This window comes from Salvelinus alpinus, chromosome 6 (genome assembly GCF_045679555.1).
Source record: "Salvelinus alpinus chromosome 6, SLU_Salpinus.1, whole genome shotgun sequence".
In the NCBI taxonomy this organism is placed as follows: domain Eukaryota; kingdom Metazoa; phylum Chordata; class Actinopteri; order Salmoniformes; family Salmonidae; genus Salvelinus; species Salvelinus alpinus.
Window position 1 is genome coordinate 52086091 of NC_092091.1, and position 20815 is coordinate 52106905.

Sequence of the window (20815 nt, forward strand, 5' to 3'; positions counted from 1 at the left end):
GGAAAAGCAGCCAACAAGTGCTCAGCATATGTGTGAACTCCTTCAAGACTGTTGGAAAAGCATTCCTCATGAAGCTGGTTGAGAGAATGCCAAGATTGTGCAAAGCTGTCATCAAGGCAAAGGGTGACTACTTTGAAGAATCTGAAATCTAAAATATATTTAGATTTTTCTACACTTTTTTGGTTACTATATGATTCCATATGTGTTATTTCATAGTTTTAATGTCTTCATTATTATTCTACAATGTAGAAAATAGTAAAAATAAAGAAAAACCCTTGAAAGGGAAGCTGTGTGCTAACTTTTGACTGGGACTGTATATTAATTAATTAAACCTCCCACTAGAATCATCAGTCATACAGAAGTTATACTTAAACCTTAACTAGTTCTCCAGTAGATTAGTAAGAATGACTCACCCCTTTTTTACCTTTTATCCAGATTACAACCTCTCACTTTCAGTTAATTGAAAATGGAACCTTTTTCAAAATACCGCCCTTTCTAAAAACAAGCCATGGACAGCCAGTTCTAATTCCAGTTTCATACTCCAGAAAAGACAGAACAAATATTACAACAAATAATATTGTTAAATTCAAATAATGCTAATTAATAAAAAAATATATTTATATATAAAAAAAGGAATTATCTTGTCAATTATATTATGAATAAGAAAGGTGGAGTTATGTCACATGTGCAGTAAACAAACATATATGGAAATGTTTGCTCTATCCAACATTACAACAAACTGATTGCAGCATTACCACAAAAATGGAGGAGGCAAGTGGAAGGGGAAAAAGGTAGGGAACTTGTTTGTTTACCCTTTAAGTTAATAAAGACCAAAATTGGCAACAATTTTTTTTTAATAAATAAGGAAAAATATCAGTTTTACTTGATGACCAAAATGTTGAACATAGTGCCATAGAGGTTGAAAAATATTTTTTCCCTGATGTGCTGATTCTGTGGCACATGGTTTTATGAACTGATACACTGATACAATGATTGGTTAAAAAAAAAGTTTTTCAATTTAAATTATTATACAAAATTCTTGCCACAAACAGAATGTGATGTATATGGGTCATACAACCATCTCAGCTCTGCAGATTTTGCTACTAAGAGACAGAATCATTAGATCATTTGATTTATTTGTTATTGCCCCTATGCAGCTTGTTTCTGGTCACAGGTACAGGAATGGCTGAAAAATCACAACATTTATCTTAAATGAACCATACAAATAGCACTGTTGGGAGATTTGGAAAACCATAGTCAATCAACAATATAATAATACTTTTATTAGAAATATTAATCTTTAACCTGTTGAGGACAGAGGGCGCTGTTTTCACTTTGGGGGGAAATCGTGCCCAATTTAAACGGCCTCGTACTCAATTCTTGCTCGTACAATATGCATATTATTATTACTATTGGATAGAAAACACTCTCTAGTTTCTAAAACCGTTTGAATTATATCTGTGAGTAAAACAGAACTCATTTTGCAGCAAACTTCCTGAACAGGAAGTGGAAAATCTGAAAACGATGCTCTGTTCTAGGGCCTGCCTATAAATGGGCTTGATACGTATTAGTATATATGCACGTCATACACCTTCCACTAGATGTCAATAGGCAGTGAGAGAAGAAATGGAGTGTTTATCTTGGTCTGAGGTGGAATAAAAGCTCTTGGCATGACGTGTCACCCATTTCCTGTTTTCTGGAAAGCGCGAGAAGGAGCCTGGGATTGCCTTCTGGAAAGCTGTCGTTATAGACCACTAATATCTCCGGCTTTGATTTTATTTGATAAATGTGACAATATCATCGTAAAGTATGTTTTTTCAATATAGTTTTATTAGATTATTGAAATTTTTTCGGGACGTTAGGCGTGTTGCGTTGTGTGCCTTTGTTCAGGAAGGAGAGCTTCGCGCTACTTTGCTAGCTTTCTGTGCTAATTGACTGGAGAAGAGGACGTTCTAAAACCAAACAACGATTGTTCACGACAAAGGACCCCTTGTACAACATTCTGATGGAAGATCATCAAAAGTAGGACCCATTTTATGATGCTATTTCATATATCTGTCGAACACGCTCTCGCTATAACATAAGCTGGATGTCGTAATGAAGTTATTTTTAGAATTCTAACACGGCGATTGCATTAAGAACTAGTGTATCTATCATTTCCTATACAACATGTATTTTTTAGTCATGTTTATGAATAGTTATTTGGTCAGAATAGGTGAGTTTTAGAAAAATATCCGCACATTCTGGGAAAAAGATGCTACGTTAGCACAATGTATAACCACTGATTTCAGCTCTAAATATGCACATTTTCGAACAAAACATAAGTGTATGTATAACCTGATGTTATAGGACTGTCATCTGATGAAGGTTTATGAAGGTTAGTGAAAATTAATATCTTTTGCTGGTTTATTCGCTATCGCTAACGTGCCTATTGCTATCGCTAACGTGCCTTGATGAATGAATGCGGTAGTGTGGTAGGCTATTGTAGTAAGCTAATATAATGCTATATTGTGTTTTAGCTGTAAAACACTTAAAAAATCGGAAATATTGGCTGGATTCACAAGATGTTTGTCTTTAATTTGCTGTACACCATCGATTTTTCAGAAATGTTTTATGACGAGTATTTAGGTATTTCACGTTGGTCTCTATAATTACTCTGGCTGCTTCGGTGCTATTTTTGACGGTAGCTGTGATGGTAGCTGCAATGTAAAACTGATTTATACCTCAAATATGCACATTTTTCGAACAAAACATAGATTTATTGTGTAACATGTTATAGGACTGTCATCTGATGAAGTTGTTTCTTGGTTAGTTTGGTTGGATCTTGGTTAGTTATGTTGGTTTTGTGCATGCTACCTGTGCTGTGAAAAATGTCTGTCCTTTTTTGTATTTGGTGGGGGGCTAACATAAATATACGTGGTGTTTTCGCTGTAAAACATTTAAAAAATCGGACATGTTGGCTGGATTCACAAGATGTGTATCTTTCATTTGCTGTATTGGACTTGTTAATGTGTGAAAGTTAAATATTTCTAAAAAAAAAAATTGGAATTTCGCGCTCTGCCTTTTCAGTGGAATGTGGGAGGAGTTCCGCTAGCGAAACCCCGGAGCCAGACAGGTTTTAACTTACAATCTGTAAATACTATGTGATTAGACAGGTTCAGAATTTATGTGAAACATCACAGCACAGTTGAAAAATATATGGCACATGGAAATCATTAAAGGGCGGTTTACGGGGTGGGATAGCGGTTTAGATGGGTGGGATGGACTGAGAGTGGGGTGGGTTTAAAAGCTCATGTTATACATTACATCTAGTCATAACTATTATATCAAAATATCAAATTACTTTGTTGTTGCTATGTAACTACTGTAAAAAAGAAAATTTTAAAAAGTGCCATGTATGTAGAATGTACATGTAACAACAAAAGAAAAAGCTGTTGAAACAATGTTTATGGGGGTGGATGGGCCCCAAAAAATTAGAAATAAAACACTTAATTGACATGACTTGAAAATGACCATATGGAGCAGTATTAGTTCTGGGAGGAGACTCTGTCATCAGGTGACAGATCAGCACTCCTACTCTGAGACTCTTGATAGATATGGGCCCAGGTTCTTCTCTTCTCTCCTACAGTTCATTCGCTGACTGTTGTCTATTTCTCCCTACTGCAGGTGATGTGTCTCCCATCAGTATGTCTCCTATCAGCCAGTCCCAGTTCATCCCACTGGGGGAGATCCTGTGTCTGGCTATCTCAGCCATGAACTCTGCTCGCAAGCCCGTCAACCAGGAAGCCCTGATGGAACACCTCGCCACATGCTTCCCAGGTACAGTAGCTACATGGGGAAATTTCTAGCATTAGCTCAATGACTGTGGGTATCTGCAGTCAGTGGGAGAAATGCAAAACTAACCCAAGAACAATGTCTAAGGGCAACTTCTTCACTCTATACAGTTGGCCTATAATACACCCCAAGACTGTGTTCGTTAGAAACATTTTTAAACACTTCCTGTTGCGTGCCCTAATTAACACAACCCCTGTAACCCCCTAAACACACGAGAGAGAGAGAGAGAGAGAGAGAGAGAGAGAGAGAGAGAGAGAGAGAGAGAGAGAGAGAGAGAGAGAGAGAGAGAGAGAGAGAGAGAGAGAGAGAGAGAGAGAGAGAGAGAGAGAGAGAGAGAGAGAGAGAGAGAGAGAGAGAGAGAGAGAGAGAGAGAGAGAGAGAGAGAGAGAGAGAGAGAGAGAGAGAGAGAGAGAGAGAGAGAGAGAGAGAGAGAGAGATATTCATCCATCAATCAACTTACCATCCTGGGACAAGGCAGAGTATATTCCACAAAGATCTCCGCCACGGCACAACCCAAGGGGGGGGCGCCAACCCAGACAGGAAGACCACGACAGCGACTCAACCCACTCAAGTGAGACGCACCCCTCCTAGGGACGGCATGGAAGTCTCAAAGCTTGAGAGATCTGTGGCGTTGTGTGACAAAACTGCACATTTTAGAGTGGCCTTTCATTGTTCCCCGCACAAGGTGCACCTCTGTAATGATCATATTGTTTAATCAGCTTCTTGATATGCCACACCTGTCAGGATTATCTTGGCAGAGGATAAATTCTCACTAACAGGCACATAAACGAATTTGTGCACAACATTTGAAGAAATATAACATTTGAAGAAATATTACATATAATATATATAATTTTGTGCATATGGAACATTTCTGGGACCTTTTATTTCAGGTCATGCAACATGGGACTAAGCTTTAGATGTTGCCTTTATATTTTGGTTCAGTGTAATTGGAGTAAATGTTTTGTTCAATGTAGCCTTTCGTTTCTTTTCTGTACTGGGCTTACATAAGACTACCCTGTCACTTTCCACATGGCTCCTTTCCAGGTAGGTGAACTTTCTTTTAAATTCAGCATCACTTCCCTCCACGCAGATGTCTTAAAACTGAGTTTAGTCTCTAATTGCGTCATGTTGATATGGCAATTAACAAAGTGTGATGTAATGTCATGCAACAGTAAACTCTTACTAGTAAACGCTTATGTACAGATTTATCCAGGGGGCCTACTTTTGTGATTGTAGGGTTAGCTAAGGACATGGGGTGGATGGAGGAGGGATACAGAGTAGCCTAACCTTTGGCTCTGTCTCGGTCTGGCGGCTCTAGTCTGTATGACACCAGTTATTGGGGAGGCGATAGTCATAATGGAGAAGGACGCAACACTAACTGCATTCAAATATGAACTGTTATTCTGAGGCAGATTCATGAATCTGATGAATCTATTTCAAAAAATTATAAATGGTTATATAATTTGCGGTAGAGTTGTGTCCTATCTTATTTACAGATTTATTGACTGACTCAGTTTACTGAGAGGAATTGCCTCTCATAAAGGCAAGGCTCAGTTCATTAGTGCTATGCAACCGTTTCCATCTGTAGGATTGAAATACTATAATAAGTACTAGAAATAAAGCTACCGTAGAATCTTAAAACTGTTCTTGCTGATTATGGACTTTTGTGAAAATGTATGGAAGATGTTTAACCTTGGCAGGGATAGATTACATTTTGGATAGTGAAAAAAAGTGAGAATTTAACCTTGAATTCATTCACAGAATTGTAATGTTTATATAGGATTAACTAGATGCTTTTGGTACATGAAGTACAATTGGTAGGACTTGCTTTAACTCTTAAAGTATTTTTGTGATAGAAGTTTAAAAGTTTAACTTTATTATTTAAAGCAAAGCAGTTAGATACAGACTACTAAACGCAGCAAAAAAAGAAACGTTCTCTCACTGTCAACTGTGTTTATTTTCAGCAAACTTAACATGTTATGTTCATACAAATATTTACACAAGATTCAACAACTGAGACATAAACTGAACAAGTTCCACAGACATGTGACTAACAGAAATGGAATAATGTGTCCCTGAACAAAGGGGGGGGAGTCAAAGTAACAGTCAGAATCTAAAGTAACAGTCAGTATCTGGTGTGGCCACCAGCTGCATTAAGTACTGCAGTGCATCTCCTTCTCATGGGCTGCACCAGATTTGCCAATTCTTGCTGTGAGATGTTACCCCACTCTTCCACCAAGGCACCTGCAAGTTCCCAGACATTTCTGGGGGGAATAGCCCTAACCCTCACCCTCCGATCGAACAGGTCCCAGACGTGCTCAATGGGATTGAGATCTGGGCTCTTCGCTGGCCATGGCAGAACACTGACATTCCTGTCTTGCAGGAAATCACGCATAGAACGAGCAGTATGGCTGGTGGCATTCTCATGCTGGAGGGTCTTGTCAGGATGAGCCTGCAGGAAGGGTACCACATGAGGGAGGAGGATGTCTTCTCTGTAACGCACAGCGTTGAGATTGCCAACAATGACGACAAGCTCAGTCCGATGATGCTGTGACATACCGCCCCAGACCATGACGGACCCTCCACCTCCAAATTGATCCCGCTCTAGAGGCCTCAGTGTAACGCTCATTCCTTCGACGATAAACGCAAATCCCATCATCACCCCTGGTGAGACAAAATCGAGACTCGTCAGTGAAGAGCACTTTTTGCCAGTCCTGTTTGTGCCCATAAGCGACGTTGTTTCCGGTGATGTCTGGTGAGGACCTGCCTTACAACAGGCCTACAAGCCCTCAGTCCAGCCTCTCTCAGCCTATTGTGGACAGTCTGAGCACTGATGGAGGGATTGTCACATCTGCAGTCCTCATGCCTCAGTCCTCGTGCATAAGGCATGTTCACGCAGATAAGCAGGGACCCTGGGCATCTTTCTTTTGGTGTTTTTCAGAGTCAGTAGAAAGACCTCTTTAGTGTTCTAAGTTTTCATAACTGTGACCTTAATTGCCTACCGTCTGTAAGCTGTTAGTGTCTTAACGACCATTCCACAGGTGCATGTTCATTAATTGTTTATGGTTCATTGAACAAGCATGGGAAACAGTGTTTAAACCCTTTACAATGAAGATCTGTGAAGTTATTTGGATTTTTACGAATGATCTTTTAAAGACAGGGTCCTGAAAAGGGGACAGTTTTCTTTTTTTGCTGAGTTTATATCAATCATATTAAGTTGGATTGTGGGGCATTTAGATCAGAAAATGTCTAAACTACAGTTGTTGCATGTGAAAACTAAAAGAATAAGTCAATCACATTTATTTATATAGCCCTTTTTACGTCAGCAGATTTCACAAAGTGCTTATACAGAAACCCAGCCTAAAACCCTAAACAAGCAATTCAGATGTAGAAGAAAGGCAGGAACCTAGGAAGAAACCTAGTGAGGAACCAGGCTCTGAGGGGTGGCCAGTCCTCTTCTGGCTGTGCCGGGTGGGGATTATAAGAGTACATGGCCATTAAGGCCAGATTGTTCTTCAAGATGTTCAAGTGTTCATAGATGACCAGCAGGGTAAAATAAGAAAGACATAGGACAAAGCGATCTTCTGTCAGAAGATGGGAATAAAAAGCAGGATCATGTGGACAACACTCTTAGGAAAGCAAAGCAACTCTGAATCAATCATGCTGTGTGTTTCAGGTAAATAGAGACACGATTTACATTAGTAAAACTTTCAGTGTGAATGATTTGAGTTGAATGACGATGTAATGATTAGAAAGTTGTAGGCTATTATTTGGGTAGAGAAATATGACAGCTCTAGTGATGATAGCTCTTTAAAAAATATTTTAGGAATTATGTAGAATACAGTGCATTCAGAAAAGTTTTCAGACCTCTTGACTTATTCTAAAATGGATTAAGTTGTTTTTCCCCCACATCAATCTACACACAATAACCCATACTGAAAAAGCAAATAATAAATGTTTGCAAATGTAAAAAAAAAATGGAAATGTCACATTTAGATAAGTATTCAGACCTTTTACTTAGTACTTTGTTGAAGCACCTTTGGCAGCGATTGCAGGTATGATGCTACAAGCTTGGAACACCTCTATTTGGGGAGTTTGTCCAATTCTTCTTTTCAGATCCTCTCAAGGTCTGTCAGGTTGGATGGGGAGGGTCGCTGCACAGCTATTTTCAGGTCTCTCCAGAGATGTTTGATCGGGTTCATGTCCGGGCTCTGGATGGGCCACTCAAGGACATTCAGAGACTTGTCCCGAAGCCACTCCTGTGTTGTCTTGACTGTTTGCTTCGGATCGTTGTCCTGTTGTACCCAGTCTGAGGTCCTGAGCGCTCTGGAGCAGGTTTTCATCAAGGATCTCTCTTTACTTTGCTCTTTTTATCTTTCCTTCGATCCTGACTAGTCTCCCAGTCCCTGCCGCTGAAAAACATCCTCACAGCATGATGCTGCCACCATCTGATGCCAGGTTTCCTCCAGGTGTGACGCTTGGCATTCAGGCCAAGGAGTTCAATCTTCGTTTCATCAGACCAGAGAATCTAGATTCTCATAGTCTGAAAGTCCTTTAGGTGCCTTTTGGAAAACTCCAAGCAGGCTGTCATGTGTCTTTTACTGAGGAGTGGCTTCCGTCTGGCCACTCTACCATAAAGGCCTGATTGGTGGAGTGCTGCAGATGGTTGTCCTTCTGGAAGGTTCTCCCATCTCCACAGAGGAACACTGGAGCACTGTCAGAGTGACCATCGGGTTCTTGGTCACCTCCCTGACCAATGCCCTTCTCCCCCGATTGCTCAGTTTGGCAGCCAGCTCTAGGAAGAGTCTTGGTGGTTCCAAACTTCTTCCATTTAAGAATGATGGAGCCACTGTGTTATTGGGGACCTTCAATGATGCAGACATTTTTTGGGACACTTTCCCAGATGTATTCCTCGACACAATCCTGTTTCGTGGGGCTCTACGGATGATTCCTTCAACCCCATGGCTTGGTTTTTGCTCTGACATGCACTGTCAACCGTGGGACCTTATATAGACAGGTGTGTGCCTTTCCAAATCATGTCCAATCAATTGCATTTACCACAGATGGACTCCAATCAAGTTCTAGAAACATCTCAAGGATGATCAACGGAAACAGGGTGCACCTGAGCTCAATTTCAAGTCTCATAGCAAAGGGTCTGAATACTTATGTAAATAGGTATGTTTTTTACATTGTACATTTGCAAAAATGTCAACCTGTTTTTGCTTTGTAATTATGGGATATTGTGTGTCGATTGATGAGAAAACATTTAATACATTTTAGAATAAGGCTATAAAGTAACAAAATTTGGAAAAAGTCAAGGGGTCTGAATACTTTCTGAATTTACTGTATATAGACCTACTGATAGCTAGCTTTAGGCTAAAAGTACATTTCCTGAAGAAAGTGTGGTGCTAGCTTGTTTTAAAGTATGTATGGTTTTGAAATATGTTATAGTAGTGGTAGTGTCTGCAGTAGTAATGATCGTGACTGATTATAGTTGGAAAAAGTAGGTATATGAAAAGATAGAATAGCCTGAACATATGAATGTTGGTTTGGTGTGAGTTATTTTATATAAATGTATGCAAATGTATATAGTTATAGTTGATAAATATTTCAAAGAATTTGAAATTTGGATAGCCTGAACATGTGAAAGATGGTGGTAGTATCTGCAATAGTATTTTTTATATTTGTACCTTTTATTTAACTAGGCAAGTCAGTTAAGAACAAATTCTTATTTACAATGACAGCCTACACCGGCCAAACCCTAACCCAGACGATGCTGGGCCAATTGTGCGCCGCCCTATGGGACTCCCAATCACGGCCGGTTGTGATACAGCCGGAAATTAAACCAGGGTCTGTAGTGATGCCTCTAGCACTGAACATTGGGTTTGTGTCTCTAGCTTGAACGGTTCAAGAGTTACCCAACAACAATAATTGTATTATATGCTAATGTGTTCTCCTTCAAGTAGTTATATTTTATAGTGGAGATCAGAGCTAGACCAGAGGTAGTGAGAACCAGAGCTAGCTAGCTATGCCCAGGACCAGAGCTGGGGTCAGAGGAAGTGCAGACCAGACTGGTAGTTGTGGTCAGTAGGTCTGTAGTTGTGGTCAGTAGTTGTGTTGCAGGATCTTTGGGCCCTACAGTATAGATGTGGTCTACATGTGGTCAGTAGTTGTGTGGCTGTGGTTAGCAGTTGTGTGGTTCAGTTGTTTTGTGATCAGTGGTTGTGGTCAGTAGTTTTGGTCAGTAGTTTGGTAAGTAGCTGTATATTCAGTAGTCATGTGGTTGTGGTCAGTAGTTTTGTGGTTGTGTTCATTAGTTGTGTGGTCAGTAGTATGTGGTTTTGTTCATTAGTTTAGGTCAGTAGTTGTGGGGTTGTGGTCAGTAGTTTTGGTCAGTGGTTTGGTAAGTTGTTGTGGGGTTGTGGCCAGTAGTTGTGGTCAGTAGTTTTGTGGTTGTGGTTCAGTAATTGTGTGGTTGTGGTCAGTAGTTTAGGTCAGTAGTTGTGGGGTTGTGGTCAGTAGTTGTGGTCAGTAGTTATGGCCAGTGGTTTGGTAAGTAGCCGTGTATTCAGTAGTTTTGTGGTTGTGGTCAGTAGCTGTGTGGTTCAGTAGTTGTGTGGTTAGGAGTTATAGTCTGTAGTTGTGTTGTGGTCAATAGTTGTGGGCATTGGTTGTGTGGTTGTGGTCAGCAGTTTTGGTCAGTAGTTGTGTGATTGGTCTAGTTGTGTGGTTGTGGTCAATAGTTGTGCGGTCTGTAGATTTGGTCAGTAGTTGTGTGGTTATGGTCAGTAGTTGTGGTCAGTAGTTGTGTGGTTATGGTCAGTAGTTGTGTTGTTATGGTCAGTCGTTGTGGTCAATAGTTGTGTGGTTATGGTCAGTAGTTGTGGTCAATAGTTGTGTGGTCTGTAGATTTGGTAAGTAGTTGTGGTGTTCTGTAGTTGTGTGGTTGTGGTCAGCAGTTGAGTCAGTAGTTGTTGTTGTGGTCCATAGTTGTGGTCAGAGGTGGTGTGTTGTGGTCAGCAGTTTTGTTCAGTAGTTTTGTTAAATAGTTGTGTGATTCATTAGTTCTGGTCAGTAGTTGTGTGGTTGTGTTCAGTAGTTATGGTCAGTGGTTGTTGTCAGTCGTTTTGTGGTTGTGGTCATTAGTTGTGTGGTTCAGTAATTGTGTGGTCAGTAGTTCTGGTCAGTCGTTGTGTGGTTGTGGTCAGTAATTGTGTGGTTGTGGTCAGTAGTTGTGTGGTTGTAGTCATTCGTTTAGGTCAGTAGTTGTGTGGTTGTGGTCAGTAATGGTCAGTGGTTTTGTAAGTAGTTGTGTATTCAGTAGTTGTGTGGTTGTGGTCAGTATTTGTGTGGTCAGGAGTTATGGTCTGTAGTTGTGTTGTGGTCAGTAGTTGTGGGCATTAGTTGTGGTAATTCGTTTTGTGGTTGTGGTCAGTAGTTATTTTCTGTGGTTGTGGTCAGTAGTTGTGGCCAGTCGTTTTGTGGTTGTGGTCAGTCGCTTTGTGGTTGTGGTCAGTCGTTTTGTGGTTTCAGGTCAGTCGTTTTGTGGTTGTGGTCAGTCATTGTGTGGTCAGTAGTTGTGGTATTAGTTGAGATCAGTGGTTGTGGGCATTAGTCGTGGTCAGGAGTTGTGGTCAGTAGTTATGGTTATTAGTTGAGATCAGTGGTTGTGGGCATTAGTCGTGGTCTGTAGCTGTGTTGTTGTGGTATGTAGTGGTTGTGGTCAGTTGTGGTTGTGGGTAGTAGTTGGTTGCAGTCAGTAGTTTTGGTCAGTAGTTGTGTGGTCGTCGCCAGTAGTGGTCAGCAGCTGTGGTAAGTAGTTGTGTGGTTTTGGCAATAGTTGTGTGGTTTTGGCAATAGTTGTGTGGTTGTGGTCAATAGTTGTGTGGTTGTGGTCAGTAGTTGTGTTCAGTGTCTAAACTACAATTGTTGTGTTTGAAAACTGAAAGAAGTGCAATGAGAAGTGATCGGGTGAAATATCTAGAGTGAACTTGGCAATTGTTGTCCAAGGCAGTTTTTGCTAGGCAACAGTTGCCTTGGCTTAAGCCAGTATGAGAAACATGCGAACAAACATTTGTGCTTTGAAAGTAAGTAAATACTGCACTCTGACCCACAAAACGTATTTGCTAGATTCATGATAGTGTTAGACAAAGCAAGGAAAGTGAACTTTAAAATGCTATGTATTGTTATTGGAATTTGCAGCTGTTGTTGGTAAGCAATGAATCTGCTAGCTTTTCACATTACTTACTGCATCTATAAAGAGAGAGAGCTGTAACCCATCAACTGCATCTATAAAGAGAGAGAGCTGTAACCCATCAACCTATCTATTGATTGGTAGAAGCTATTCCTTATCCGCTTTCAGATTTGAATAGCAGGGAAGTAGACGAAGTCATACCCTCTAACTTGTTGTCTAAGTTGTTGGCCAAGTGGTCAAAATAGAGGATGTGTTTCAAAAATTTAATTGTTGCATTTACAGTGAATGGAATGTTGGAAGTGATGATGTCACAATGGGGCCTTTAGAATTATGCGGAAATGCCATGAAAGTAGTTGGAGGACTTAAAGTATAAAAGATATCAAGAAGTTGTAGGTAAGCACACTGGTCCTGACCAGTCTACTCATTTTAAAGTTTGAACGGCATTTCTAGCTTAAACGGTGTAAGAGGAGTAGCGACCTAAATAATAATAATAAAAAGTCAGAAGTATGACGAAGATTTAAAGTTGGGACTTTTGCTTTGCAAGTCCCACCTAAAAATACTTCACTCTTAAAATGTAAGTTCTAGAACTCTGGTTTTGAACTGCTGAATGTAAAACTGTTGTCTTTCCCCCGTCTGTGTTTCCCTCAGGTGTCCCAACACCGAGCTCGGAGATTCTGCGACACACCCTAAACATGCTGGTGCGAGAGAGGAAAATCTACCCAACACCTGAGGGCTACTTCATTGTCACTCCCCAGACCTACTTTATCACCCCCAACCTCATCCGATCCAACAGCAAGTGGTACCACCTGGATGACCGGCAGCAACAACAACAGCAGCAGCAGTGTACCTCCCCACAGTCGGGCACCATCACGCCCTCCACCCCGGGCTGCGTGAGGGAGAGGCCCAACCAGAAGAACCACGGGGACTCCTACAACACGTACCGCGATGATACGCCCATCCCTCAAGCCCCCACTTACCAGAGGAAGTCTCCCAAGGAGCCTCGGGGAGACCCCCCCTCCTACCCTCAGCCCCCTCTGGCTCCCGTTCAGATGCCGACGTCACAGTTGCAAGATCCTCTGACGGACAAGAGCAAGAGTAATGCCCCCTTCCCCTACAAGACCGACACACTGACCAAAAAAAAGGAGGGCAGTGGTGGCGGCAGCAGTGCCGAGAAGCAGTCAAAGAAGTTTGGGCTGAAGCTGTTCAGGTTGAGCTTCAAGAAGGACAAGCTGAGGCAGCTGGCCACATTCTCGGCCCAGTTCCCCCCCGAGGAATGGCCCCTCCGCGATGAAGACGCGCCTGCCATCACCATCCCCCGCACTGTGGAGATGGAGATCATCCGGCGGATCAACCCGGACCTGACGGTGGAGAATGTGGCGCGCCACACGGCCGTGATGAAGAGGCTGGAGGAGGAGCGTGCCCAGAGGAGAAAAGCAGGCAGCTCGGCTGAGCACAGTGCACGCAGCCGGAGGAGTCGTGGTCACCGTCGGGTGCTGCACGGCAAGTCCCGTTCACACAGCAAGACGCGCGCCTCCCGGGGCGACCCTTCCGAGAGTTCCAACCTGGACATGGCCATGATGGACAGGGATTACAGCCGCTTCTTCAGCCACTCGCTGGTGCGCTCCCCGCGTGAGGCCATGTACACCTTGGAGCGCAAAAGAAGTGGTGGGACTTACATAGTCCACAGCAACCCCAACATCACAGAGTCCCACTTCCCCATCACCCCGGAGTGGGACGTGTCCGGGGAGTTGGCGAAAAGGAGGACAGAGATGCCTTTCCCCGAGCCCTCGCGTGGGACGTCCAGCGGGAGAGTGCACCGAAGCCACAGTCACACTCAAGAAGGAAGGAAGTCGCGTGACGAGCTGCCCGACCAGGCTAAGGAAAGGTCCCGCTCTATGGATAACGCTTTGAGCCCTCTGGACGGAATGGGCCCCTCCTCTTTGGGGATGTCAGAGGACTATGAGCGGAGTCCAGACGAACGGAGTCGTTACTACACAGACGATGGGACTTTGCGGGCCTCCCAGAAGTCGTCCCACTACTCAAGGATCATGTTCTCGGCTGCTAAGTTCAATTCTGAAATGTGTGTGCCTGATGTGGGGAAGGGGAGCTTAGGGAAGGGGAGCTTAGGGAAGGGGAGCTTAGGGAAGGGGAGCTTAGGGAAGGGGAGCTTAGGGAAGGGGAGCTTAGGGAAGGGGAGCTTGGACGAGTCTAGGATCCGAAGCCCACTGGAAAGGAATAAGAGCAGAGACAGCTTGCCGGCCTACAGTGATCTGAAGGGACTCTCGCCCAAGTCCTCGGCGGACGACTACTTCCAGTGCAATACGTCAAACGAAACAATCCTTACCGCCCCTTCACCTCTGTCAAAAGCAGACCACGACACGTTAACCTCGTCTGAGGGAATCCGGAAGGGCACTCCAGTCGATCGCCACACCCCTCACCTTACCTCTCCCCTCACGATGGAATACAAAGAGGACTCTTTGGCAAAGGGGCAAAACGGCTCAAACCGATCAACACCAAGCCAGACCCCAGAGCCCATGACTAACGGACGTTTGACACAACACCAACACAACGTAGACCCTGGAGGGGGAGGCGGTGGTGGCGGGGTAGACAAGAGGAAGGAGATCTTCAGCAAGGACACTTTGTTCAAGCCTCCACACAACACATTGACTGCAGGCTACGTGGAGGGCACCTACACCAAGTCGGGCACCCTGCGAAAGACCCCACACATCAAATCAGCCGAGGTCCTTGACAATCTAGAGGCCCAGCAGCCTTCGAATTCAGCAGCTTCCCCCGCTTCCGCCCTGGTCGCCCAGGGCTCCGAGCCAGCGGTCCCGTCAGCCTCCGAGGCCGCCTTTGACTACTACAATGTGTCGGATGATGACGAGGAGGTGGTGGCGGAGGACACCTCGCGGAAGGAGTTAGTGGTGGCAGAGGGCAAATGTCACGGGGAGGGTGGGGGTGGAGTTGGAACCATGCAGTGGCTTCTGGAGCGGGAGAAGGAGCATGATCTGCAGTGCAAGTTTGAGACTAACCTCACGCTGCTCAGCCCCAAGGAGACAGATAACAGTAGCAGCCAGAAGTCAGCGCATTCAGCACGTCTGGATAGCATGGACAGCAGCAGCGTGACTGTAGACAGTGGATTCAACTCCCCAAGGTAAGCTGAACCCAGTCTGTCTACTACAGCAACCAGAGGGTTATGACCAAAGAATACACATAGAAAGTGGATATCATCACAATCTGTAAAATGTAACACAACTGGAGACAACTTTTGGAGGTATGTTTTGTACACTCCACTACGTATGTATTTGCACAGTGACACTAAATATTTTAATTTGTCTCTTTACACCAGCATTTTGGATTTGGGATAAAATATTTTATACAGTATGTAGCAACAGTACAAAATGTCACCTATTATATGAGGGTATTTTCATGCCTGTTTTACTGTTTAGATAATGAATGCACTTTATATATCTAGTCCATTCATTTGAAGGTGTCATTTGGACAAATTCATTTATATTCAATTTAGTCAAAAGTTTAGTATTTGGTCCCATATTCCTAGCATGCAATAACTACATTAAGCTTGCAACTCTACTAACGTATTGGATGCATTTGCAGTTTGTTGATCTCAAATCCAAAATGCTGGAGGATAGAAACAAATTACATTTTAGCATCACTGTCCAAATAAATATGTATGTTTTTGGCACAACATTGTTACGGTATCTTACAAAAAAAAGATGTATTTAACCTTTAAGACAAGTCAGTTAAGAACAAATTATTATTTACAATGATGGCCTATCTAGCAAAACAGTGTAGGAGCAGTTGCTAACTAACTGTAAAGAACTTAAGGTCGTTAGCTAACTATCTTCGCTACTTGTGGGGCAAAACATTTCACTTACTTACAGTTAGCCAGGTAGGGTACCGCTATTTTCTAGCAAACGTAATGCTGCCTTCCAAAGGGATAAGGTGGCTCCACTAAGGTTTTATTTTGATGTTTGAGATGTGTCCGCTTTCCAAGCGTATTAGCATTAGTAGAACAGACATTCCCATTCCAAGCAATGTACACAGTAGTAGCATGCCAGAGGCTTGGCCATCCTATCCATGCATCATGTTACCACACACACTTGCTTAGAGCAGCTGTCTTTAGAATGGTATTAAAGTGATACTTCGAGATTTTGCCAATGAGGTCCTTTATCTACTTCCCTGGAGTCAGATGAACTCGTGGATACCATGTTTAGTATGAAGTAAGCTAACTAGCGTTAGCACAATGACTGGAGGTCTATAGGTATCTCGCTAGCACACAGAGACACGTAAAAATTAAGATTTTCTTTGTCACTGGCCTACACACAATACACCATAATGTCAAAGTGGAATTGTTTTTCGACATTTTTACAAATTAGTTTAAAAAAATAAAAGCTGAAATGTCTTGAGTCAATAAGTATTCAACCCCTTTGGTATGGCAAACCAAAATAAGTTCAGGAGTAAAAATTTGCTTAAGTCACAAAATAAGTTATGATTTTTGGATGACTACCTCATGTACAGTATGTACCCCACACATACAATTATCTGTAAGGACCCTGAATTTCAAACACAGATTCAACCAGAAAGACCAGGGAGGTCTGCCAATGCCTCGCAAAGAAGGGCACGCAAAGATGGGTAAAAAAATAAGACATTGAATATCCCTTACACTTTGGATGGTTTATCAATACACCCAGTCACTACAAAGATACAGGTGACCTTCCAAACTCAGTTGCTGGAGAGGAAGGAAACCGCTCAGGTATTTCATCATGAGGCCAATGGTGACTTTAAAACAGTTAGAGTTTAATGGCTGTGATAGGAGAAACTGACGATGGAACAACAATATTGTAGTTAGTCCACAATACTAACCTAATTGACAGAGTCAAAAGAAGGAAGCCTGTACAGAATAAAAAATATTCCAATATATGCATCCGCTGTTTGCAATAAGGCACTAATGTTATATTGCAAACAATGTGGCAAAGCAATTAAATGTTTGTCCTGAATACAAAGTGTTATGTTTGGGGGAAATCCAATACAACACATTACTGAGTACCACTCTCCATATTTTCAAGTATAGTGGTGGCATCATGTTATGGGTATGCTTGTAATTGTTAAGGACTGGGGGAGTTTTTCAGGATAAAAAGAAATGGAATGCCACTAATCACATTCAAAATCCTAGAGGAAATCCTGGCTCAGTCTGCTTTCCACCAGACACTGGGAGATTAATTCACTTTCAGCAGGACAATAACCTAAAATACAAGGCCAAATTTACACTGGAGTTTCTTACCAAGAAGACAGTGAATGTTCCTGAGTGGCCGAGTTACAGTTTTGACTTAGATCTGCTTGAGAATCTATGGCAAGACCTAAAAATGGTTGAATAGTAATGATCAATTTGACAGAGCCTGAAGAATTTTGAAAGTAATAGTGGCCAAATGTTGCGCAATCCAGGTATTCGAAGCTCGTAGAGACTAACCCAGAATGACTCACAACTGTAATTGCTGCCAAAGGTGATTCTAACATGTATGTTACTGTTTTGTCTTTCATGAATCTTTTACAAGTGTCAGAATTTTTCTTTCACTTTGACATTAGAGTATTTGGTATAGATCGTTGACAAAAAATGACAATTAAATCCATTATAATCCCACTTTGTGACACAACAAAATGTGGACAAAGTCAAGGGGTGTTAATACTTTATGATAGCACTGTATATGTAACATTTTAGCTATATTCGATTTAGTAATGTTTTTTTGAAGGACGCATAAAATGGCTTAGTAGTGTTTCTTACTTTGTCATAAACCCAAAAACTTCAGTTGCAAGGATGTTTAGATGTTTTTTTTGCTATTGTTGTCAACCTTGTGAACACGAACTAATCGTAATTAAGCCGAACCTATTAGTTTTGGTGAAAATGCTAATTAGCGGTACAAATGCTAACTAGCAGTGTTGAGCAGCATTTAAAAAGGTATGTTTTACTCTTGTTGATTTTTATTCCTTTGCTTCTATTTGTATGTAATTGACATTTAGTGGTAGTTGCATTTCCACCTGCAACTACCACTAAATGTCAATTACATACCAATAGAAGCAAAGGAATAAAAATCTGTCTAAATGTAACAAATACTTTTGGGTGTCAGGGAAAATGTATGGACTAAAAAGTACATTATTTTCTTTCGGAATGTAGTGAAGTAAAAGTAAAAGTTGCCAAAAATCTAAATAGTAAAGTAAAGTGCAGATACCCCAAAAAACGACTTTAAGTAGGACTTTAAAGTATTTTTACTTAAGTACTTCACACCACTGCTGTATGGTGCCCTGGAAATGTATTGTAGTTGAGTAGCCAGCCTAGGCTACTGCTCAAATGTTGCTGTAATAGGCCTACGTTTACCCTTTGTATGGTGTTTTGTTACAGGTTTCGATTTTTGGTTATTCATTGTCAAGCTATAAAAACCGAAGCCAGACTGCAACATTTTAGTAGACTAGGATGTGGCATGTGTCTGTGCACTTTTCCTCCGCTGCACTCTATAAATGGGAAACACTTACAGTTGAAGTCGGAAATTTACATACACCTTAGCCAAATACATTTCAATTCAGTTTTTCACAATTCCTAACATTTAATCCTAGTAAAAATTCCCTGTTTTAGGTCAGTTAAGATCACCACTTTATTTTAAGAATGTGAAATATCAGAACAATAATAGAGTGAATGATTTATTTCAACTTTTATTTCTTTCATAACATTCCCAGTCAGTCATAAGTTTACATACACTCAATTAGTATTTGGTAGCATTGCCTTGAAATTGTTTAACTTGGGTCAAACGTTTCAGATAGCCTTCCACAAGCTTCCCACCATAAGTTGGGTGAATTTTGGCCCATTCCTCCTGACAGAGCTGGTGTAACTGAGTCAGGTTTGTAGGCCTCCTTGCTCGCACACGCTTTTTCAGTTCTGCCCACAAATGTTCTATGGGATTGAGGCCAGGGATTTGTGATGGCCACTCCAATACCTTGACTTTGTTGTCCTTAAGCCATTTTGCCATAACCTTGGAAGTATGCTTGGGGTGATTGTCCATTTGGAAGACCCATTTCCGACCAAGCTTTAACTTCGTGACTGATGTCCTCATAAATTCCCCTCCTCATGATGCCATCTATTTTGTGAAGTGCACCAGTCCCTCCTGCAGCAAAGCACCCCCACAACATGATGCTGCCACCCCCGTGCTTCACGGTTGGGATGGTGTTCTTTGGCTTGCAAGCCTCCCCCTTTTCCCTCCAAACGTAACGATGGTCATTATGGCCAAACAGTTCTTTTTTTGTTTCATCAGACCAGAGGACATTTCCTAAAAAAGTACGATCTTTGTCCCCATGTGCAGTTGCAAACTGTAGTCTGGCTTTTTTTATGGCGGTTTTGGAGCAGTGGCATCTTCCTTGCTGAGCGGCCTGTCAGGTTATGTCGATATAGAACTTGTTTACTGTGGATATAGATACTTTTGTACCTGTTTCCTCCAGCATCTTCACAAGGTCCTTTGCTGTTGTTCTGGTATTGATTTGCACTTTTCACACAAGTACGTTCATCTCTAGGAGACAGAACGCGTCTCCTTCCTGAGCGTTATGACGGCTTCGTGGTCCCATGGTGGTTGTACGTGCGTACTATTGATTGTACAGATGAACGTGGTACCTTCAGGTGTTTGGGAATTGCTCCCAAGGATGAACCAGACTTGTGGAGGTCTACAAGTTTTTGTCTGATATCTTTTGATTTCTCATGATGTCAAGCAAAGAGGCACTGATTTTGAAGGTAGGCCTTGAAATACATCCACAGGTACACCTCCAATTGGCTCAAATGATGTCAATTAGCCCATCAGAAGCTTCTACAGTCATGACATAATTTTCTGGAATTTTCCAAGCTGTTTAAAGGCACAGTGAACTTAGTGTATGTAAACTTCAGACCCACTGGAATTGTGATACAGTGAATTATAAGTGAAATAATCTGTAAACAATTGTTGGAAAAATGACTTGTGTCATGCACAAAGTAGATGTCCTAACCAACTTGCCAAAACTATAGTTTGTTAACAAGAAATTTGTGGAGTGGTTGAAAAATGTGTTTTAATGAATCCAACCTAAGTGTATGTAAACTTCCGACTTCAACTGTAACCAGCACAATTTGGGAGCGTATCAGGTTGTAATTTCTGTTGACATAAACTGTTGACTCATCATACTTGCGTGTGTCCTAATTTATACTCATGTGTGCAACTTTTTGACAATACTTTCTGTAGTACAGCAATAACATAGTTTCTACAACACGCTTAAACTTTCGGTCCGGTAGTAGATTCAATCAGTGCCATTAAGGAGAACAATTGGGGATGCTGCAAATGTTTAGTGATGATATGATACAGCGCATTGGCTGGCTTGTGGGTCTCTGTGGGTCTGGGAGGAGGTGTGTGTGTGTGTGGGTCTGGGAGGAGAAGTGTGTGGCAATGCACTGCCTTTGGGGCACAGCATGTTGGCTGTGCATCATTCACGGCAAAATGAATTAACTACCCAAATCATTGCCCAGGCCAGATAGAAATGTGTCACAGGCCGGATCCGGCCCGCGGGCCTTGTGTTTGACACATGGGGTTTGGTATAGCCAAATTACAATTTTACACATTACCTTGAAAGAAGTCTTTGGACAAGGAGAGACTGCAATCCATGCTTTGGTTTATTTAAACTAGCCTTTGCACCCAACCACTAATATTATTCTAACCAAAACACAATGTCCCCAAGTTAGTATGGTGTAAATTGCATGCCCAA

At 42.0% G+C, this 20815-nt stretch overlaps 1 protein-coding gene across 2 annotated transcripts in view; it reads left to right on the forward strand.

The window, feature by feature from the left end:
* Nucleotides 1-20815, forward strand: part of LOC139578867 (storkhead-box protein 2-like) — a 58905-nt gene that overhangs the window by 36769 nt on the left and 1321 nt on the right. For both annotated transcript variants that reach the window (XM_071406977.1, XM_071406978.1), the window contains exons 2-3: nucleotides 3667-3819; nucleotides 12680-15185. In XM_071406977.1, the coding sequence (XP_071263078.1) occupies nucleotides 3667-3819; nucleotides 12680-15185 (2659 nt within the window). The remainder of the gene's footprint in view (nucleotides 1-3666; nucleotides 3820-12679; nucleotides 15186-20815) is intronic.